Genomic DNA, 20,449 nt, shown 5'->3' with positions numbered 1-20,449 from the left:
AGAAAGAGCGGAGAAGGGACGAGGTCAGCTGAGCGGAGCTTCGACGATCATGCCGATAAGCGCCGTGACCAATTCCGGTTGCTGATGCCCGGAACTCCGTCGGGCGAGGACAAAACTGGGCTTCACTGTGGATATAAAGGATTTTGATAGCCACTGGTGTCAATTGGAATAGTCACAACAGCAATCGCATCAGATTGAGTGTATATACGGGGCGTGCATAGCTCCCAGGATCTATTTACCAGCCAGGTTGATGTTGATCGGGAGCTGCGTCACTGATAAGCAGCGTCCCACTTAGCCCGAGCCGAGGTGAACCACTATCTCGTATCTCCATCTAGTCCCATACACTCGTCTTAGTCGCTCGTTCCCACATAGGCATTCCAGTTGACATTGCCATCTTTGCATTCGTTCGTGATCTCTGGTCCAACCGCAACCGCAACCTCAAAACCATGCCGGACCATCACTATCCGCACCGGCCCCGTTTGCCCATTGAACGGCACCGAAAAGTGATGGATTCCCGGACTCGACGCCTGAAGAACCGTGGGCTCGGAATATCCTATTTGAACGTAGATCTCAGAGGCATCTTTCACGGTAGCACTGACGAATACTCGGTCCTGGGCAAGTTCAGCCGGTGGCATCACCTCCTGGCCCACACCAGGATCATTGCCCGTCGTGCCGTTGTCACTTCCAGCGTTACTCGGATTCAAGCGATACCAGTACACCATTTTGTCCTCGAGAGGGGGTGCCTGATTTGCCTGGTACAAACCATCCATACTGGATCCTCGATAGGCAGCGATGTAGTGGGGCAGTAGTGCTCGCCACGCATCGTGCGGACAATCCAAGACGTACTTGGAAGATCCATCAGGCATCCCGGGCTCGTGGATTGGTCCTATATAGTGGGATTCCCCGTAATCATTCCAACTAATAATCTAATCATTGTCAGCAGCGCTCAACAGCATCCGAGAATAGCCATACCTGGACAAAGGCCGGCTGCAAGTTCATAACTTGCTCCCACCGTATATGCCACAGATCGTCCCCGCGCCAGAGCCAGTTCTTGTTCCACTGAGGTAGGTTGGTATAGAACCAAGGAGAGACAGGCATCATGTATGGCTTCCCGGAAAGGGCGTGCATCCATTCTCGGTCACTCGTCACGTTTTTGTTCTGTGCCCCCACTGGCCAGGCATCCCAACTGAAAACGCCATCAATGACATCCAGATAATCCCTGAGCCTTGCTGGCCCCATATCGGGCCAGGATGGCATAAAGAAGCAATCAGCGGACCCTTTGATGTACGGCCAGTCGCCTGCATTACCAGCCCCTATAAATGTCGACACTAGAGGCTTGCCCTGATAGTAATATTGGGCACTTCGATTCCGGTAGGTATTGACTGTTGAGATCACCCGATCGGCCGGCCATGGGCCCCCGGATCCATAGTCAAAAGACAGAAATAGGGAGAAATTTCCGACGTTCTCCGCTACAGAATACGCTTTCTGGAGGACATCATCGGTGTAGCTATCCTGGGGAGCAATGTTCAGTGCAAAGCCATCGATGTGAGCTTTCTGGGCCTCTCTAATGTCGGACTCCCATTGCTCGGGGGTCATAGCAGCGGCATTTCCGACCTAAAATAGTCAGTAGGTCATTCTCATGTAAGGCAGAAGAACTCACAATGAAGTGAGCGAATACAGTCTGGGGACCAGTTCTAGCGAGCACCGGTGTCGCAACTAAGAACCATGGAATTAGACGGTCGATCAGCATTTCATCCAGTGTGTGACACTGTTGGCTTGGAAAAGGCCGAGTGGATGGGGCTTCTCAATAAACAATTGAAAGAAAGATCGTGCTATCGTGAGCGCGATATAAGCACGTATACCTTAATACACATTGGGATAGTATACAAAATGCAGTCGCTAGGCGCCGTAGGGTGCGGTCTCGACTGCTCCTAAACCAACATGTGCACTACGCAGGCAATTTACGCTATAAACACACGGGATCACTCATTGTGCTTCAGAAGGGGTCCTAAACAGGAACAAAGCGGACGGATACACGAGCAACATAGAATGAAGGGAAACGACTTAATGGTAATGGCAAGGTGATCATTTCCCGATATGATCAATCACAGCTTTGGGGAATGGGGGAACAAAGTATGAAATTGCGGTACAAACCTGGAGGTACCGGCGGCGGAGGACGATGATACTGCTGATTGGGTGGCGGACCCATCTGCTCAACAGGCTGGGAAGATGGCTCCAAGATCTCTCTGGCATGACGGGTAATCCGGTCTAGCCAACGATCGAGGTGTTTCATGATGGAATCTAAGGAGGGAGACCAGGGCGTCGCGAAGAATTCGGCCAAGACAAGAGTGAGCCGGCAGGAATGAAGGGCGTCTTATTGGCTAAAGGAGCAAGTGTCTCAGACGGCAATCAGAGATGCTCTCTCCAAGGAAGTGACAGCGACGGAGATTTCAGGGCGTTAAGCCGGGTGCTGTACAGCTTCGATGGCATCGGGAGGACAGAGATCATAAATGGCGGGGACCGGCTTGGCAGCGCACCCGAGAATTTTTAGGCAGAAGTGCTCCATATTGACAACACGAAGCATGAGTAACTCAAGAGAAGAAGTTGAGCTATCAATGCAGAATTATGCATTCAAGTTAGTCCCGACTCGCGATAGTTAAGCGACGGGCAAGCTGAGATCTGCAACGCGGCCAGCTCCATCATGGACAAGCACCAACGGTGTAGCTGACAGTGCTCAAATCCTGGTTCCTCCCAAAATTGCATATTTGGAGGCTTACCCCATTTACCATGTGCACAGTAAACATAAGGACTGCTCAATCAATGATCATAGAGATCGGTCATTGAATGGTGGTGATGGATGACGTCATTCGAGCGATGGCTTCCTTGAAGCAAAGGAATCTAGGTAGCACCAAACGGACAGTGAGTCTGGTCTCGAACGTTGCCTATCACAGGGGGCCGTAGAGTCGACGGTCGTATTCTAGCTTTGAACCAGGATTGGGGCACCATTGCTGGAGAGCATGACAGGCACCGACCTCACTGTGATGTCAGCTATGGAGGCCCCGCGAAAGGCGAAAACAAATACCTCCATGGCCCCTGTAGTCCTGCACCATTGAATTCTTTTGCCAATATTGTAGCACTGTATTGATATCCTCGTCCAAACACTCTGAACGTCAAATCCGATCGCAATTATGGCTGCAGCACAAGCTGCTAATCTCGTGGAGAAGGCAGTCGGACATAGCGGCAACGCTACCGTCACAACTGATGTGAGCAATTATTACGGGGAGTATGGCCAGGAGACTGGTGAGAAAATCAAGGCGACCATCTGGGCGGGAAAGAACCAAGTCGAGGTTGGTAAGTAAGATCAGGATCTGGTTGGCTCACTATTCTCGTAATTCTGACCCCGTGTGTTAGTCGAGATGCCTAAACCAAGAGTGGTGGATGAAGGAGACGTACTCGTCAAGGTGACTGGCAGCACCATCTGCGGAAGTGACCTCCATCTATATCATGGTATGTGTTCGGCGTCTGAGTATGTGTCGCATGTTCCCTGGGGTCCCTAACTGCTATTGTCCTCTCTTACAGGTGTTATCCCTCAGCTCGAGAAAGGTGATGTCTTGGGTCATGAATTTTGCGGAATTGTTGAAACCGTAGGACCAGGAGCGAAGAAGGTGAAAGTAGGAGATCGAGTGGTGGCATCTTTCCCCATTGCATGCGGCGAGTGTCGGAATTGCAAGAAGCAGCTGACCTCCCAATGCGAACGCACCAACGAGAACACAGTCACAAATGCCATGTATGGCAAACGGACATCCGGTGCGTTGCCAATTTTTATCATTATTATCTACCTCTAGATTTGACTTTAATTAACGTTATGGGCAGGCATCTTTGGGTACAGCCACTTCACCGGAGGCTTTGCTGGCGGTCAAGCGGAGTATGTCCGGGTTCCATATGGCGATGTCAATCTCCTGAAGCTTCCAGACGATGTCCCAGATGAGAAAGCGTTGTATTTGTCCGACGTCCTGGCCACTTCGTACCACTGTGTGGTCGATACCGGGGTAACGGAAGGCGATGTCGTCGCCGTCTGGGGTGCCGGACCCATAGGCCAAATGGTGTCTAGCTTCAGCTTCTCACAGGGTGCCAGTAGAGTCATCCTCATTGATGGAGGAGATAGCGCCTGGCGCTTGGATTTCGTCCAGAGCAAAATCCCGAAGCTTGAGACTTTGGACTTCACCAAGCTTCCTAAAGGGGAATCTATAACATCCCAGTTGAAGAAGATGGTCCCTGGAGGACCAGATGTTGCTTTGGATTGTACGGCGGGTGAGTACGCCAAGGGATGGGCACATTATTTCGAGATGCTCTTGGGAATGGAGACAGACACTTCAGAGATGTTGAACGAGATGATCACGTCTGTCCGACCCTTTGGCCGTGTGGGAGTCACGGGTGTCTACGCTGGCTATGTATGTGACAACCACACTTACCTATGACTTTGTTCAGTAAAACTAACGACTACTAGACGAACCACTTCAACATCGGTGCTTTGATGCAGACAGGTGTCCGGCTCATTGGTAATGGCCAGGCTCCAGTGCAGAAGTATTGGCATTATCTTCTCGACCAGATCCGGAAGGGAGAGATCAACCCGTTGGACATGGTGTCTCATCGCGTCCGCCTGGAGGATATGGACAAACTATACGAATTGTTTTCCAATCGCGAGGGAGGTATCCAGAAGGTTTTTGTCCAAACCAAGCACTCAGCTCATCCCTCACCAGGATCGCCAGCTCTGGTCGATCTGTAAATGCTTCTTAGGTTGTATATGTTTTAATTGATGAATTTTTTCTGGTCAAACTTGTACTTTACGTGACGAGCAATGCAACCCACAAATTCTATGCCTGATGCAAATAAATTCAGCAAAAGGGGGTGCACAGGAAGGTCTCAGTGGGACCCAGAGAACTAAAAATGAGGACTGGGAGAAGGCAACCCGAAGAACAAGAAACGAGCGATGATCGGTGGATGGAGTCTTATCGGTCACAACGGTCGCTTCGGCGAATAGCCTTCCCTATCGGCCACGTACTTTTGAAACACAGGTTACCAACCTCATGTAGCATATATCACATCCATATCAACTGTGACTTCGAATAAATAAGTAGTAGAAAAGATGACATGCGAGTCCCTGCATGAGAAAAGTCGGTCTGCCGCGTTCAACGACCGCCATCCAGAATCGGGCCGTATTCGCCTCCAGGGAATTCCGTTCATCGGCATTCGAAACACTTACAATAAGAGACTTCAACCATGAGCACTTCAATTGCTGGTAATAACACAAGCAAGTAACCAAGAAGAATTTTCACCATACCCATCCCACTAGACTGTACCCGGCTAAAGAGGCGCATTTCCTTGATTGATCGTCGACAGGTTTTGGTTTGTACATTACGACACGCATGGTTCGGATTGCCCAAAATAGAATAGCGTAATCTGATAAGATCAGACGACGGAGGGAGCAGTGGTACCGAATAATGCCAGCCATCGTGAACCAACCCAGTGCTCGCCGGTTGGGGGTGGGATGGGTCTCGTCTGGTCCGGTTTGGTCAAAAAGGGAGAAGAATTCCTGAGGGTTGTCCGTGACTGGAAAACCGTTCAACCGGTTGGAGGTAATTGGCTCCATTTTCTGTTCTTATTGCTAATCACGGACCCCGTTTGATTTCAATTTTCCTTTCATTTGTCAGGGAGTACCTGGCTCGACACCGAATGTCAATGTTTCTATGTGTCAGCTTTGTTCCATCATAAATGAGGCAAATATTAATCGCATCCGCTTTTGCCATGTGCTTGTCGGTTTTTCTCCCTGCTGGAGACGATGGTCTTGGCCAAGGAATCCGCGCTCATCGCGGGTGGGAACAACCACCAAACAGAGGTTAGACGGGAAGAAGGCCTGTACCCAGTACCCACATATGCGGCTTTGGGAGGGTGAGAGAATTTCGAGTCCCGTGGGTTGGAGGGTGTACAGTGTCATGATTGACTCACGACTTTCATCGCGACTTTGCGTGGGATCAGCAATGCTGATGTATAGATGTAGATTTTCAAGGATGTCGGAAAGCAGCAGAGCAACCTACGTAGTTTATATAAGGCTGAAGGTTAAGCCCTGCTTAAGAATCAACTAATGGCCAACGACGCAATCCAGGCGTACAAGACTACTCCTGGGGGAGAGAAGAGGTGGATAGCTTTACCCTAACCCCAAGCAAGTCCGAGCTGGGTGATTGATAACCATCGGGCTGGCGCGGGACTGACGAATAAGAGACGGGGGCGAGGAACGTCCCACCGTAACTCCGAAGTCGGTGAGCGCGCACGATAATCTAATCTGATCCGATCGCCTTTTTCCCGGCCTTCTTTCCCCCCTCTTCTTCCCTCGGTCGTCCTCTTGTTTTCATCCTGCCTTATCTTCGTCCTTTTCTCCTCCCGACCTTGTTCATCCCATGCCCATATTACTGTCTGCTTCGTGGCATTGATTGATTGAGACCATTGCTGCTGCACGCCCAATTTCCTCCGGTGTGCTCTGCACCAAACCTCGTCTCGCTTACCGGCTGTAGGGGCGCACTTCCGCTCTTCCGGCCGCCGAAGCGATCAAGTGACACCACCACTTCTTCCTTCCCACCTGTTGTTGGTCCGTTCTCCCCCAAAACACCTCCCGCAACCCGCTCCTCGCGGTGAAAAAATTATGACTGCTGACCACAACCCAGGCCACCTCTTACGATAAAAAGAGGTCTCCTAAAAAATCATGGCCACCCCAGCAGCTCCCGCACTCGCTCCTGCGCCTGGTCCAGCTCCGTTGGCACCCGCACTGGTCGCCAAGCCAGCCATCTCACCGTCTCCCGGTCCGGGCACACCCGGATCCGTCACCTCCAAGGAATGGGTGATTCCTCCTCGTCCCAAGCCCGGCCGCAAGCCCGCCACAGATACGCCCCCTACCAAACGCAAAGCGCAGAATCGAGCTGCTCAGAGAGCTTTCCGTGAGCGTAGAGCAGCCCGCGTCAACGAACTCGAAGACCAGATCAAGAAAATTGAAGACGACCATGAGATCCATGTGGTGCAACTCAAGGACCAGATCTCGAACCTTTCCCATGAGGTCGAGCAATGTCGGAGCGAGATGGCCTGGTGGCGTGACCGGTGCCACGCTTTGGAGAAAGAGGTCTCCGTCGAGCGCAGCGCGAAGGAAAGCCTCGTGAAAGAGTTCCGGTCCTCGCTGTCGGACAAAAACGCCTCTCGCTCAGACAAGGCACCCTTGACACGCATACCCAGGGACTCATCATCTACAGCTCATGTGGCAGTTGAGAGTAACATTCACGAGGAGCAAGAGGAGGTGCCCCTGGGCTGTAGCAACTGCTCGAACGTCCACTGTCAATGCATCGAAGACGCCTTTAGTGGCATGCCCGGCATCGAGCGGACGTCAACCCAGTCGAAGCGTCCTGATAACCCGAGCCAGTCCCGTGCCGAACCCGAAATCAAACCCGAGCCAGAGGAGATGGAGATCGATTTCACAACGCGATTCGCAGCCCCCCACCACATCCAGGACGACACTGTCACCAATGTCTCCTCTCCCGCCGTCGATCCTTGTGGTTTCTGCCAGGATGGCACACCCTGTATCTGTGCCGAGATGGCTGCCCAGGAGGAAGAGCGCCGGCGGCGGAGCTCATTTGAGAACAACCGTCTGGCACCTATCCAGAACCTGTCGCAGTTCACGCCGCCCCCTTCCGACGGCGACGTGCGCTCCGAGGTGACGCTCCCACCCATTAGCCAAGCGACAAACCCCTGCGCCAATGGCCCGGGTACTTGTGCCCAATGTCTCGCCGATCCCAGGCGGACCCTTTTTTGCAAGACGCTGGCGGCCTCCCGCTCCGCCAGCGCTGCCTCCGGATGTTGCGGCGGTAAGGGCGCCGATGGTGGATGCTGCATGTCGCGCAACTCCAACCCTCAACGCAGCGGGTCGACTCAACAATCACAGCCTCAGACTTCCAGCTCGCGCCGCTCGGCGACTCCATCCCTAACCCTCTCCTGTGCCGATGCCTTCACCACCCTCTCCCGCCATCCAAACTTCTCCCGAGCCAGCGATGATATTTCCTCGTGGCTTCCCAAACTTCACACTCTGCCTAACCCCAGTCAGGCCCAAAAGGAGGTAATGCAACCGGGCTCCCGGGCCGCATTGGAAGTCGAAGCCGCCAGTGTCATGGGTGTGCTACGCTACTTCGATCGGAGATTTGCCGACAAGTGATCTTCCTCTGCATTTTGTTACTGCCTTTTTTCTTTTGTTTTTCGGCCTCTTCTTCTCGGCACCTTGTTGATTCTGCTTTTATTTCTTCATGATACCCACACCTGACTCATGGCATGTCTGAGTTTGTATTATATATACACACCTCACTCACACACCCCCTACTACCCTCATCTCATGGACGGGAGAGACATCACCTCCTCTTCCATAATACCCTCACACATCCACCTCCCTCTTCCTCTCTTCAAACGTCCACCCAGGGATTTATGAACCCTTCCCTTACGACCCACCCCACAAAAAAAGAAAAATGACCATGAAGGAGGGGAGCTGGAACCTCAACAACCCAAAAATTCACTCAAATGAACCCCATTAAAAGAAAAGGAGATAAAATCAATCACGACCGGACTGCCAAAAAAGTCTATCTAGAGAGCGGGACGAATTGAAGGTCGTTCCATATGATTACACTTAGACGGGTGAAATGAAATAAATGATATGGCGTTTTCTTCTTCTATCTATTTTATTTATCTTCACATATATCGTTCCGTGGTTTTAAAAGACCCTCTTTGCTTGTATAAGCCGCGTATTTCTTGGGTAGCTAATGGGTGGTCTATTTCGGGTTAATTTTCACAATTCAGTCGTCCTGTATTGATGCCAGATCTAGCAGTGGAAATTAGTAGAGGGGATAATCTGGAATGGAGAGTAGATAGGAGAAATACATTCGTATGGTCTACATCATGATTGAATGATATGATATATAAATCGAAAAATGACAGGCTCCAACGCCAATTCCATTCCGCTTGCTCCGTGAATATGACAACTGCAAGTAAAGTGTAAGATCAAGGGGAAGAAAACGGTAAAATAAAATAAAATACATCCCATGGCAGCGTCAGTTGGTATTGGTATTAAGCAAGGAACAACGAACGAAAGGAGAAGTTGAGGGTGAGAGGAGAGAAGAGGAGATCGGGGTGGAAGTGGAAGAGGTAGCCAAGGCGATTCATTAGAAGCGACCTCCGCTGGTCATTGACTCGTCCTCCCCAGTTACACTGAAGCTGCCCATAAGACTGGCGCCCCAAATCCCGGCAATCCCCCACATGCCAATGCGCCAGCCCCGATACAATCCCTGAATGCCCTGGCCCTGGCGTTTCCGCTGCACAACGGGCTTCTTCATTAGTTCGCGTGCACGATCAGTCTCCGGCGCGGGTGCCACTCCCTCCTCGTAGACGACGCTCCACATCGTGCCGATAATGCCGCGGTAGGTTTGGGGTGTAGGCACGATGGTCTCAACCTCAGTTGTCGTAGCCTCGGCAGTGGTGGGGGATGATACTGAGCGGATGGAACCGCGCGACTGCTGCCGAAGACTGGGGGAGGTGAACGTTGCGATTTGCGCGCGACGAAGGACGGTTTCAAGAGGGAACCGGACTGCGAGCTCCAGGCCCGAGCTCAGGAAGGTAAACAGACCCCATGCCGACGGGTTCAGCACGGGATCAATGGAGAGGTATGATTTTAGGACAAGAGGAGTTGTGTTGATGATGAAGTTGGGGAGACTGGAGTGAAGGATGGTGATCGGGATCAAATGAGGGGGAATGGTGCAGTTGGGAGTCGGAATCTGGCGAAGGGCCCGCAGAAGCGAGCGGGGACCGTGAGTGGCCGGTGTAAGGATGAGGAATGTGCGTGCGGTGTCAATGGGAGAGAGAAGCATCGCCGACAGCGACGAAGAGATGAAGGATAGGACCAACGTCGCGACCGGGGCGGTTGACGTTAGGATGTCTGCGGTCATGGAAGAAGTGACATCTTCCTCTGGCAGGCCCACAATGGCGGAGAGTAGACTGCGGATGAAGGTGTTCAAAGTTGGGAGCAGCAGGGAATAGATGAAGGTCGCGTTCGTCGCTTTCCAGGGCGACGACGGCCCACTGGTGGTCCAGAGCTGGCCCAGCACCTCCATCAAGGAGGAGGGGTTCTTGATGGCCAAGGCATATCGAGACGACGACGTCTGGGGTGGGATATAGCCACTTCGGTCGGTGATATGGCGTCGAGGCTTCCGGGATCGGGGGGTGGAGGGTGTTGGCACTGCGGGAGCTGCCGATGTGAAGTAGCTGCTCTCATCGTCGGAGGAGAGGGATTCCTAGGAAAGCCCCAAAGGGCATATTGTAAGCTGTCTACTTCACACCCCATTGAAATTGATGGTGTGATGTACGAACATCTTCGTCGTAGGAGTCAACCTGACTGTCCAGCCCAGAGCTCCGGCGATCATGCATTGCCCATTGTCCCTCCGCAGAATCATCCGGCGCCACATAGGTCTGTAGAATGGTTTTGGCAACATCGAAGGGCTGGGCGGTTAGCACACCGAGGTAGCGCCGAAGTGCTTCGTCCAAGGCATCGCGAATCCAGCTCGACAGCGAGGGGGAGTTGTCGAGGTAGTCCGAGTAGTCCAGGTCGGGCAGAAGATCGCGCGCCGAACCGCCAAAAACTTGAGTTGACGATGACGCATCAGGAGGGGAGGAGACGTTGGAGGCGTCCAGACCGATGGGGGGAGGGATGTAGTAAGGACGGAGGGGATTTGGCCCATCCAGCGGCGCAGCCATGATGGAAGAGAAGGGAGAAAGAAGAAGGAATTAGTGAGTTGTTCGGGGATAAGGATGAAGGTCAAGAGGGGGGGAGAAAGAAGAGCAGATTGAAGCTTGCAATTCGGAGAAGAAGGCAAAAAAAGCAAAGCCGACGAATGAAGAAGCCCGAATTTCCCGCCGCTGTTCGGCCTCGCCTTTTTTTCGTGCCCCAGGATTCGCTCTGTTGCTCCTCTCTCTCTCCACTTGTGCTGGTCGGCTTCTCCTCTCCTCTCGCATTGCGTTCTATAAAAGTTATCTTTCTCTTTCTTTAATTCCCCTTCCTCCTGTCGGTCTTTCCCCAGCATTTCTCCGCCATGTCGTTCTGGAAGGAAGCGTGCCTGAACCTGCGTCATGCCGTCCCCAAGGCCGGGAACAGCATCGGTCGCACCCAGTCCAAGAGATTCATCACCTCTTCTTATTCGACTCCGACACCCCGAGTTGCTATCTCGAGCAGACTTCCCATCAATGCCCGGAGGAACGTTCTCGGCCAACAGTCAGGGATGGCTCGCCGCAGCTTTTCCGTCACGGCCGGTGCTCAACACGGCCATATCACGCCGCCAAAGCCCGGGGAGGAGTGAGTCATTGCACACGCTGATTTCGTGTACTACCCATGCTAATCCTTGATGCGCAGAATCAACGTGACTTTCGTCGACAAGGACGGCGTGAGAATTGATCTCCAGGTCGCTGAGGGCGACAACTTGCTGGACATCGCACAGGCAAACGATATCGAGATGGAAGGTGTGTAATGCCAGTGATCGGGGAATCGCGAATATACAGAGATATAATGACTGACAAACGCTGGAACACTTTAGGTGCCTGTGGTGGTTCTTGCGCCTGCTCGACTTGCCATGTGATCGTCGAGGACCCCGACATGTTCGACAAGATGGAAGAGCCGTCGGACGACGAGAACGACATGCTGGATCTGGCGTTCGGTCTGACGGAGACCTCCCGGTTGGGTTGTCAAGTGGCCATGAGCAAAGACCTCGATGGCCTCGTGGTCCGGCTGCCGTCGATGACTCGGAATTTGCAGGCAAGCGACTTCGAGCCGAAGAAATGAGAGAGCAATGTACGAGTATATATGAGAGGCGCCCGTGGGTGAGGGGCGGATTGTATGATTATCCAAGCGCATACACTGGGGAGGGATTCCGGGTCCATCTATATTTATTCTGGGCTCATTGGTTTGCAAACGAACGTGTCTCTATTGGGTATACCGATCTCCATTCACTTTTTGGCATGAAAGTACCTGTAAATAGCATATCACTTTTAATCCAAACATTTGAGATAAGAAGAAACAAATCAACAATCAAGCACCGCCCCAAACGCCCAAGGTATGCCAGGTCTTGAACAGCGAACAGAAACTTCTCGTAAAAAGCCTTAAGCCTCCTCGATCTTCAAAGGCTTGCCCTTCTTCCCGCTGATCAGGTCCAAGAAGCCCTGCTTGCTGACTTCGTTCACGGCCTTCTCACGCTCGCCGATACCAACGGTACCCTTCTTCCGCTCAGCCTTGGCTGCTTCCTCTCCGCGCACCTGGGCGGCGCGGACGGCGTTGAACAGCTTCACCACACCACGCTGGGCAATCTTGCGCAGACGCTTCTCCTCCTCCGCAACCGCACCCGCCTGGCCACGCTCCAAGCCCATGACATCGCGAACGCGACCACGGTCCAGCTCTTCCTTCTTCTCCGCACGCAGCTTGGCCCGCGCTTGCCGATCCAGTTTCTCCTCTGCAACATCGGTGCTCTTCTGGGCAGCGGCTTTGCTGCGCGCCAGCACAGGATCGTCTCGAACGGATGTGGGGAGTTTGGTGGACAGAATCTTCGCGATAGAGGTGGAAAAGGCCGAGGGATCATTGCGCTTGGAGACAGCTCTGCGACCTGTTGTCGCAGGAGCAGAAGTATCGGAATCGGCACCCTCTTCACCATCGGATCCTTCAGAATCGAGTTCAGACTCAACATCACCATCCTCCTCGTCTTCGTCCTCGTCATCTTCCGCTTCCTCGTTGTCGGAGCTTTGGTCTTTCTGCTCAGGCTTGTTCTTCGTAGAGGCGCCAATCGACTTGGTCTGCTTCTTGGGTTGCTTCACTTGGACTTCCTCTTCGTCGTCGGAATCCGCCAGGCTAACAGCCTTGAAATCGGTGGGCTCATCGTCTTCGGACTCTTCTTCGGAGCTGCTGTGGTATTCGCGCTGCTTTCTGAACTTCTTCTTGGGACCGGCCTGCAACGACTCGAGAACCTTGCGCTTTTTCATGTGGGGAGGCATTGTGACAGAAGTTATTAATTATTCAAAATTGACTGGAAAAAATATGATTTTGATCCAGATGTGGGAGAGGATTTTGGATGGGATATGCAATGAACTGCACTGAATCTCGAACTTTTTTTCCCAGCAATTTTTGGGTCCCTCGCGGGCGGCCAGTAACCGGCCGCTGTGATTGGCCGCGGGGCTCTCCGCATCGCTTCGCCCGCGCAGTTGGCCTCTCCGTCCATCGATTCATCCATCTCGCTGCGTCCTCCATTCGTTTTCTACTGTCCTCTCTGCCACTCTCAGGATCTCTGGCAGCAAGCTGACACATATCTTATTAGTACATGCTTTAGTTTGATTTCCCCTCTACGACAAGAACTCCCCCGCCATGGTCCTTCAGGATCTTGGGCGGCGAATCAACGCCGCCGTCAATGACCTGACTCGCTCTAACAATCTGGACGAGAAGGTGAGGCCCAGGATTCTCTTCTCCGGTTGTGCTATATACTGACTATTAAAAGGCTTTTGATGACATGATCAAAGAGATCTGCGCCGCTCTGCTGTCCGCCGACGTCAACGTCCGCCTGGTCCAGACCCTTCGCAAATCCATCAAGTCCAGCGTCAACTTCGCCTCTCTTCCTCCCGCCGTGAACAAGAAGCGTCTGATCCAGAAGGCCGTCTTCGATGAGCTGGTTGCTTTGGTCAATCCCCATGCTGAGCCCTTCCGCCCCAAGAAGGGCCGCTCCAATGTGATCATGTTCGTCGGTCTGCAGGGTGCCGGTAAAACCACCACCTGTACCAAACTGGCCCGCCACTACCAGATGCGCGGCTTCAAGACCGCCCTCGTCTGTGCCGATACCTTTCGAGCTGGTGCTTTCGATCAGCTGAAGCAGAATGCCACCAAGGCCAAGATCCCCTACTACGGTAGCCTGACGCAAACCGACCCCGCCATCGTGGCAGCGGAGGGTGTGGCCAAGTTCAAGAAGGAGCGCTTTGAAATCATCATCGTCGATACCAGTGGTCGTCATAAGCAGGAGGAGGAGCTCTTCACCGAAATGACCCAGATTCAGACCGCCGTCACCCCCGACCAGACCATCCTCGTCCTCGACAGCACCATCGGTCAGGCCGCCGAGGCCCAGTCTTCCGCCTTCAAGGCCACCGCAGACTTCGGAGCCATCATCATCACCAAGACGGATGGTCACGCCGCAGGTGGTGGTGCTATTTCCGCCGTCGCCGCCACCCACACCCCGATCATCTACCTCGGTACCGGTGAGCACCTGATGGACTTGGAACGCTTCGAGCCGAAGGCCTTCATCCAGAAGCTCCTAGGTATGGGTGATATGGCCGGTCTAGTAGAGCACGTACAAGCCGTGACCAAGGACTCGGCTTCCGCCAAGGAAACCTACAAGCACATCTCGGAAGGTATCTACACGCTGCGCGACTTCCGCGAGAACATCACCTCCATCATGAAGATGGGACCTCTCTCCAAGCTCTCCGGCATGATCCCCGGTCTCTCCAACCTGACTGCAGGACTCGATGATGAAGACGGTTCCATGAAGCTCCGTCGTATGATCTACATCTTCGACAGCATGACGGCAGCCGAACTCGACGGCGACGGCAAGATGTTCGTCGAACAGCCCAGTCGCATGGTCCGTATCGCCTGCGGAAGCGGTACTACCGTCCGCGAAGTGGAAGATCTGCTCTCCCAGCACCGCATGATGGCTGGCATGGCCAAGCGTGTCGGCGGACAAAAGAAGCAGATGCAGCGCGCCCAGAACATGCTCAAGGGCGGTAACAAAGAGCAGCAGCTCGCCGCCATGCAGAAGCGCATGGCCGCAATGGGTGGTGCCGGCGGTGGTGGGTTTCCCGGTATGCCCGGCATGGGCGACATGGCCAAGATGATGCAAATGCTGCAGGGTCAAGGTGGCGGCGGCGGCGGTGGTCTGCCCGGTCTGGGTGGCATGGATCTACAAAGTATGATGAGCCAGATGAGTGGGTTGATGGGCGGTGGCGGTGGTGGTGGCCGCGGTAGAGGACGGTGATTGTGATGATGACGATGATGCACGCATTTTTGAAATCCCTTTTCTTGATCCTTGTGTTTTCGCGTTGTTACCATTCCATGACTATATTACTACACCTGTGCTCCGTCTCTTTTTTTTTTCTCGTCTGATTACTACTAAGAGACTGGGATATACGCCTTGCTTCAGTTCAGTCATCATTCACCTCATTCGTCGATTGTAACTAGCATATGATGGTGTTGGGCGTGACTTGATTTTACTTTTGCTTACCTCTTCGCTAATATTTGACTGGCCCTTCTGGGTATTAATTTATGCTATTGAAGTTCAGCTATCATGTTGTATATGATATACAAAATACTAGACAGGGAGAAAATGTCTACAAAATCAATTCGAATAGTTGGTTACGGCTGCGAATACCAGTAGTAACGGATTAATACCTTGATTGCCCGTCATAGCTCAGCTCACTCCTGACCAGTTCACTACAAATTACTGTCTCCTTAGCTCCGACCTCTCAACACCTTGCTACTTGTGGCATATGTATGCATATAAGGATTTGTTTATACTACTAACCAACACGCCAAAATACACTGTGATAATTATAGATCGTGGATAATCAAATTGAACTATCTTGAGAACGATAATGCCAATTTTTACCAAAAAAAGAGGAGAAGTAAATAGATTAATAGTTTAAATAACTGATCCAATACTAATGCCATTACCTACCAACCAATCAATCAATCAATCCACTCTCTCCACCCGTCTAACTCTATCCAATAATCCGTAGACCTGCTCCAACACATACGAGCGCAGTCGACCTACCGTTTCCTCAACGCGGCCAATTACCGTCTTGACAGATGCATCCCACGTAACTGCCTCACGATCATCTAAGAGAAGCTTTCCCGGTGGGAAGCGAGGGTGTTTCCAGGTCGACGCAGAGGCGACCGCAGCCTCGTGGCCAGACAGAGGAACGGCAAGGGAATACCTCCAGATCAGGTCCGTATTGACGTAGAGGGAGTAAGTGAAGACGGAGCTGGGGATGGAGACGGTCTTGCCAGATCTGGTGGTAATAAGCTCGTCTTGAATATCAATGTCAATGAGACCGTATTTGGTATTTCCGTCGGGGATGTATTTGATGGCAACGTCTTCGTTGTCGTCTTGACGGTAGGTCCGGATAGGGAGGTAGAACATGTTGAGAGGGCCGACGCAGAACTCGTGCAGTCCCTCGCCTGCTGTGTTGGGGAGGAGTTCTTCGTGGCTGAAGTCGAGGTCGGGATCGGGGAAGCGGGTGGCTCCAAATTCGTGACGGTCACCACTGAGGAGGACGATACGGACACCTAGCTCGCGCTCTGCACGCCACATGGCTTCGAAGACGGTGCGACGCTCGTTGAGGAATCCACCCCACGTGTCGGTTGTGCCGACGTGCCAGTTCTTGGTGAAGGGGACGCTGGAGGCCACAATCTTCCAGCGGACTTCGGCTGGTTCAGGACGGGCGAGGAAGGCGAGGAGAGACTGGAGCTGGGCGGAGCCGAGGATGGTGGAGTTGGGCTGGGCGGGCTCGGAGCGGTAGGTGCGTGTGTCCACCATGAAGAACGAGGCTGGGCCATTGATGAACGAGAAGTAGGTGGTATTCTCGGGCTTAGCAAAGGGTGTTGGCGGGATGGGGGGGTTCGCGTTAACGTGGTAGTGGATGTAGGGCTCCGCGGCGGCGGGATACGGCGCGGTTGTATTTCCCTTGGACCAGTCATTCTCAATCTCATGATCATCGAGCGTATGGATCCAAGGGAGGTCGATAGCCGGACTATCTTGGGGCTGGGCCCATGACGGGGACGAATACACCCGGCGGTACTCGCTGCGGTAGTGGGAGACGGAGGAGCCGAAGCGCTGAGGCACGTCGACGTAGATGAAATCACCCAGGAACAACATGAAAGCCGGTCGGAGCAGAGACGGCAGTCGGTTGACCGTCTCGGTCATCATCTCAATGCCTGGGATGCGTAGTGGATGTGATAGCGGGTTATAAGGGAAATTCGCCTTCATACAGCTCGAGGTGAGGAAGCTCAGCCGGTTGGCTGGTTTTGAGCCGGGCATCGGCGCAGTGACGAACGAGCCTGTCAGATTGTTGGATAGAGAATAGCGGTATGCGGATGACGGCTCCAGATTCTTAATAGTCACTGTGGTTGTGAAGTCCGTTGAATCCGTGAGTGAGTAAATAACGCCTTCTTCGGTCCATCGTGAGGGGTCCTCCTCCGATGGCTGATAGTATACGATCAAGGGTAGCTGGGCCGGGTCGGGTTCACGGACCAGCAAATTTGCTGTAGTCGGAGAGACGTAGCCAATACGAGAGAACGAAAGGTCATTGCTGGGATAGAGCACGAAGCCTCGTCCCACAAAATCTAGGGTGAGGAGGGCGAGAGCAATGTTGATCAGAACGGTCAGACGCGTTGACCGCGGTAGTCGGGGGGACGGCAGCCCAGTCAGCAGGGTCTTGAGGACGCCTTCGGTTGGCGGCGGAGATCCTATAGCAGATTACTCTTGAGTACTCTTTACAGGCGTAGAAGCTGCTCAAGTCGAACCAACTTACTGGAAGCATATTGAGCATCTTCTTTGCCCTTGCGCCGATCGGTATTACTCTGGTTGGTCGTCCGGCCGAGCGACACCAATGAAGCTAGGTACACAGCTAACAATGTAAATATGAGGGGTGGGAAGTGATGACCAGGGATCTATACAGCTCCAATTAGCTACCATAATCTCGTAGGCCATGAGGAACAGTCAACGTACCCAGCGGAGAAAGAAGAAGGCCGTCGCTCGGAGGGCCGCGGAGCTCGTAGCAGCAGCTACGTGGGGAACAGACACCATGGCGTCGAGATGCTGTCGACACGATCTACGCGGATGAAGGGGAATCAAGCATCACCAGCTCATGCAGCTCTTCCAGAGAGGCAGATGAGGAGGGTCAGTGAGAGATGGGGAGTTGAGGGAGAAGAAGGAGAAGAAGCAATTCACGCTTTAGTCCAGTAGATCAACTGATTAATCCAAAAAGGCGGAACGGATGAGGCGCCGCAGCGATGACGACATGCTCTCCAAGCCCAAACAACATCGAACCATGTAGTATAAGTTGTTATCCTCTGTTCTCTATATAGCTATTTAATGCAAAAGAATATGTGAATTGCAGGTAGATGTGTTTTATCGCTGTTGCATCATGTCCCGGAATAAATTCATCAAGCTGCTGGCCATTGGCCCCGACGTCATCGTGCGCGCGACGTGTACCACATCCTTCATATGCATGCTCAAGCTCATCGCCGCCGCCCATTGCCAGGGCGCTTCTCGGTCTCCCGGCTTCGAGTTGAAGTACTCCCAGCCCATCACGCCTCCGAAGTTGGGGAAGCGATCAACCAGCAAAGCCAGGATCGGCCCGATCTTCTCCAGTGGTACATAGCCCTGCGATCCATTCCCCGGATTCGTCAACAGCCCATACACCACGCGGTTCGGGGCCCAGCCCTGTGCGACCATGGCAGCATACATGCGGGGGTCCTCTGGATTGCCCCAACCATTATAGAACTGCGTATTATACCAGCTGATCTTGGAGGCTCGCTGTTGCTCCAACTCGCGATAGTCGAAGCCGGACAGATTGCCCATGCCCAACATGGCCGCCGCAACCGGGGCCAAGGTAATGATAAAGTCGTCGCCCATGTCGAGCTTGAGCCGGTCGATCAGCCGGATGATGCCCGACAGCGACATCTCCTCCTCCACGTCTAGGTCCAGCCCATCCAGTTGATGGCGCCGCACCATGTCCCGCAAGGGTTGATAGTATAGTTCAAATTTCTCTTCATTGCCGTCCAGGCAGCGGAACGAGCCCTGTGCCGCTCCTCCCAGGAGCCCCATGACACGAACCCCACTTTGCTTCACGGCGGGCACTTCTGCCCACAGTGGCTCATACAGCGGCATATGAGGGGGATCATTGTTGAGAGTAATGTGTTGTGGATCAGCATTGAGGTGAAAAGCGGCCAGGATGATGTGCGTGACGCCGGTGTTGTTCTCCAGCAGCGGCCGCATGGAGCAGTACTGGCCATCAGGACAGATCGTCTGGTGATAGAGGATCACCCGCGGGCGCTCGGGTTGCGGGGACACGGGAGGCATCTTCCAGGTTGACCGGTTTAAAGAAGAATTTGATTGAATCAATTGCTGGGATAAGAGGAAAGCTGGGCTGTGTAAGATGCGCGCAATGGCGCTCTTTGACAGTTTCAGCGGGAAATGTGAGCCATGCGTAATCCGTCCATGAATGGCCCACTGATTAGCCGTTCAGTTCTCGCCTATCAGTCGAGATGGATGTGAAACCCGACCTGCAACAAAATAAGGGATCGGATGGTTGCATGAAACAATCCCTCATGATAAGCATATGCCGTGAATCCAGACTGAAGAGGTCTGCCTTCAATCATGCGCTCAGTTGAAGACTTCTTTCGTGTCACCATATTCTATGTGATTATGTCAGCATCACCGGCTTTGTTGGCTATCAACATTAAATCAAATCACCACCCACTACAGAGTACGGTTTTATAAAAACCTTGCATGCTAAATCAGTAGTCAATCATGTTGTTCTCTTTGACACTTTATCTCGAGTTGATAAGTCCTGTCTGAGCGAAAGGCATGAACAAGCTTGACAATTTCCTGTGTAGCTTGAAGCAGTTCTGGAAGCTCCGTGACTTGATTCATTGGCCCAGCGACGCCGAGAATACTCATCTAGGGATGTATTTCATGGACTCCAATCAGTTTTACCACTTTTCCATATTCTATAATCCTCTGGTTCTCAAGAATATTCGTCCTCTATAGCTGTTAATTGCCAATAGTTAGACTATTTGTTAACTAAGTATAGACTCGGTGGATCCAGATGCGGAGCAGCCGAGATCGCGCTAGTCCTTATTGGGCTCTCGTGATGCCTTCTGCCTGAGGATACAGGCCAGGAAAGACGGGCCAATTGCGGTGCCTGCCTGCCTGGGGCTGCCATGTTGACGGGAATCCTCCCTCCATCTTCCTACTCGTTCTTCCTTTCAAAGCAAATAATTAGTTAACTGGCACGCATTTCCCTCTCGATCGCCTATCCTTATCGGCTCATTTATCCACCTCCTCCTATTCTCCGAAGAGTCGATGATGTGCCTGATTGGGACGTAAAGTTGTGACCGATCTTATCGCATATGTTATCCTGATCAATAAACAATCCCAATCGTTTCCGCCGTCATGGACACGACTTCCCACGACACCGTCGGCGCGTCCACGCTGGCCACCCCCCTCTTCATGCCTTCGTCACCGCCATCTCATCCTGACCAAGGAGAGAGCTATTCTCCGGTCAGTGCAAAGAGCTT

General features: G+C 52.8%; 8 protein-coding genes across 8 annotated transcripts; 4 read left to right on the top strand and 4 right to left on the bottom strand.

The window, feature by feature from the left end:
• Positions 1-126: 126 nt before the first annotated feature.
• ASPBRDRAFT_273959 (glycoside hydrolase family 71 protein) lies at positions 127-2,146 on the bottom strand. The gene is made up of 3 exons (XM_067622367.1): positions 1,661-2,146; positions 973-1,614; positions 127-926 (listed from the first exon to the last, which is right to left on the bottom strand). Exons 1-3 carry the CDS (start codon positions 1,748-1,750, stop codon positions 351-353), a joined length of 1,308 nt encoding a protein of 435 aa, XP_067476580.1. The 5' UTR covers positions 1,751-2,146; the 3' UTR covers positions 127-350.
• A 987-nt stretch (positions 2,147-3,133) lies between these two features.
• ASPBRDRAFT_45633 (zinc-dependent alcohol dehydrogenase) lies at positions 3,134-4,887 on the top strand. Its single transcript, XM_067625458.1, has 5 exons — positions 3,134-3,351; positions 3,412-3,507; positions 3,580-3,807; positions 3,874-4,451; positions 4,508-4,887. Exons 1-5 carry the CDS (start codon positions 3,189-3,191, stop codon positions 4,784-4,786), a joined length of 1,344 nt encoding a protein of 447 aa, XP_067476579.1. The 5' UTR covers positions 3,134-3,188; the 3' UTR covers positions 4,787-4,887.
• A 1,870-nt stretch (positions 4,888-6,757) lies between these two features.
• hapX (bZIP transcription factor HapX) lies at positions 6,758-8,248 on the top strand (the record flags this gene model as incomplete). The annotated part of the gene is made up of 1 exon (XM_067622990.1): positions 6,758-8,248. One exon carries the CDS (start codon positions 6,758-6,760, stop codon positions 8,246-8,248), a length of 1,491 nt encoding a protein of 496 aa, XP_067476578.1.
• A 994-nt stretch (positions 8,249-9,242) lies between these two features.
• ASPBRDRAFT_32190 (mitofusin complex protein UGO1) lies at positions 9,243-10,827 on the bottom strand (the record flags this gene model as incomplete). The annotated part of the gene is made up of 2 exons (XM_067622989.1): positions 9,243-10,321; positions 10,413-10,827. The coding sequence occupies 2 exons, from the start codon at positions 10,825-10,827 to the stop codon at positions 9,243-9,245; spliced, it is 1,494 nt and encodes a 497-aa protein (XP_067476577.1).
• Positions 10,828-11,162: 335 nt separating this feature from the next.
• ASPBRDRAFT_57018 (ferredoxin family 2Fe-2S iron-sulfur cluster binding protein) lies at positions 11,163-11,905 on the top strand (the record flags this gene model as incomplete). Its single annotated transcript, XM_067627672.1, has 3 exons — positions 11,163-11,422; positions 11,480-11,586; positions 11,661-11,905. 3 exons carry the CDS (start codon positions 11,163-11,165, stop codon positions 11,903-11,905), a joined length of 612 nt encoding a protein of 203 aa, XP_067476576.1.
• Positions 11,906-12,222: 317 nt separating this feature from the next.
• On the bottom strand, positions 12,223-13,104 carry ASPBRDRAFT_198006 (rRNA-processing protein RRP15; the record flags this gene model as incomplete). The annotated part of the gene is made up of 1 exon (XM_067621160.1): positions 12,223-13,104. One exon carries the CDS (start codon positions 13,102-13,104, stop codon positions 12,223-12,225), a length of 882 nt encoding a protein of 293 aa, XP_067476575.1.
• Positions 13,105-13,329: 225 nt separating this feature from the next.
• Positions 13,330-15,510, top strand: ASPBRDRAFT_157083 (RNA-binding signal recognition particle subunit SRP54). The gene is made up of 2 exons (XM_067619418.1): positions 13,330-13,549; positions 13,602-15,510. The coding sequence occupies exons 1-2, from the start codon at positions 13,472-13,474 to the stop codon at positions 15,120-15,122; spliced, it is 1,599 nt and encodes a 532-aa protein (XP_067476574.1). The 5' UTR covers positions 13,330-13,471; the 3' UTR covers positions 15,123-15,510.
• Positions 15,511-15,554: 44 nt separating this feature from the next.
• On the bottom strand, positions 15,555-19,229 carry ASPBRDRAFT_57015 (uncharacterized protein; the record flags this gene model as incomplete). The annotated part of the gene is made up of 4 exons (XM_067627671.1): positions 15,555-15,562; positions 15,914-17,590; positions 17,725-17,815; positions 18,354-19,229. The coding sequence occupies 4 exons, from the start codon at positions 19,227-19,229 to the stop codon at positions 15,555-15,557; spliced, it is 2,652 nt and encodes an 883-aa protein (XP_067476573.1).
• Positions 19,230-20,449: the final 1,220 nt, after the last annotated feature.

This window comes from Aspergillus brasiliensis (genome assembly GCF_001889945.1).
Source record: "Aspergillus brasiliensis CBS 101740 unplaced genomic scaffold ASPBRscaffold_10, whole genome shotgun sequence".
NCBI classification, from domain to species: domain Eukaryota; kingdom Fungi; phylum Ascomycota; class Eurotiomycetes; order Eurotiales; family Aspergillaceae; genus Aspergillus; species Aspergillus brasiliensis.
The sequence above is the reverse complement of the archived record's forward strand: the minus strand, read 5'-3'. Positions and strand labels throughout refer to the sequence as shown.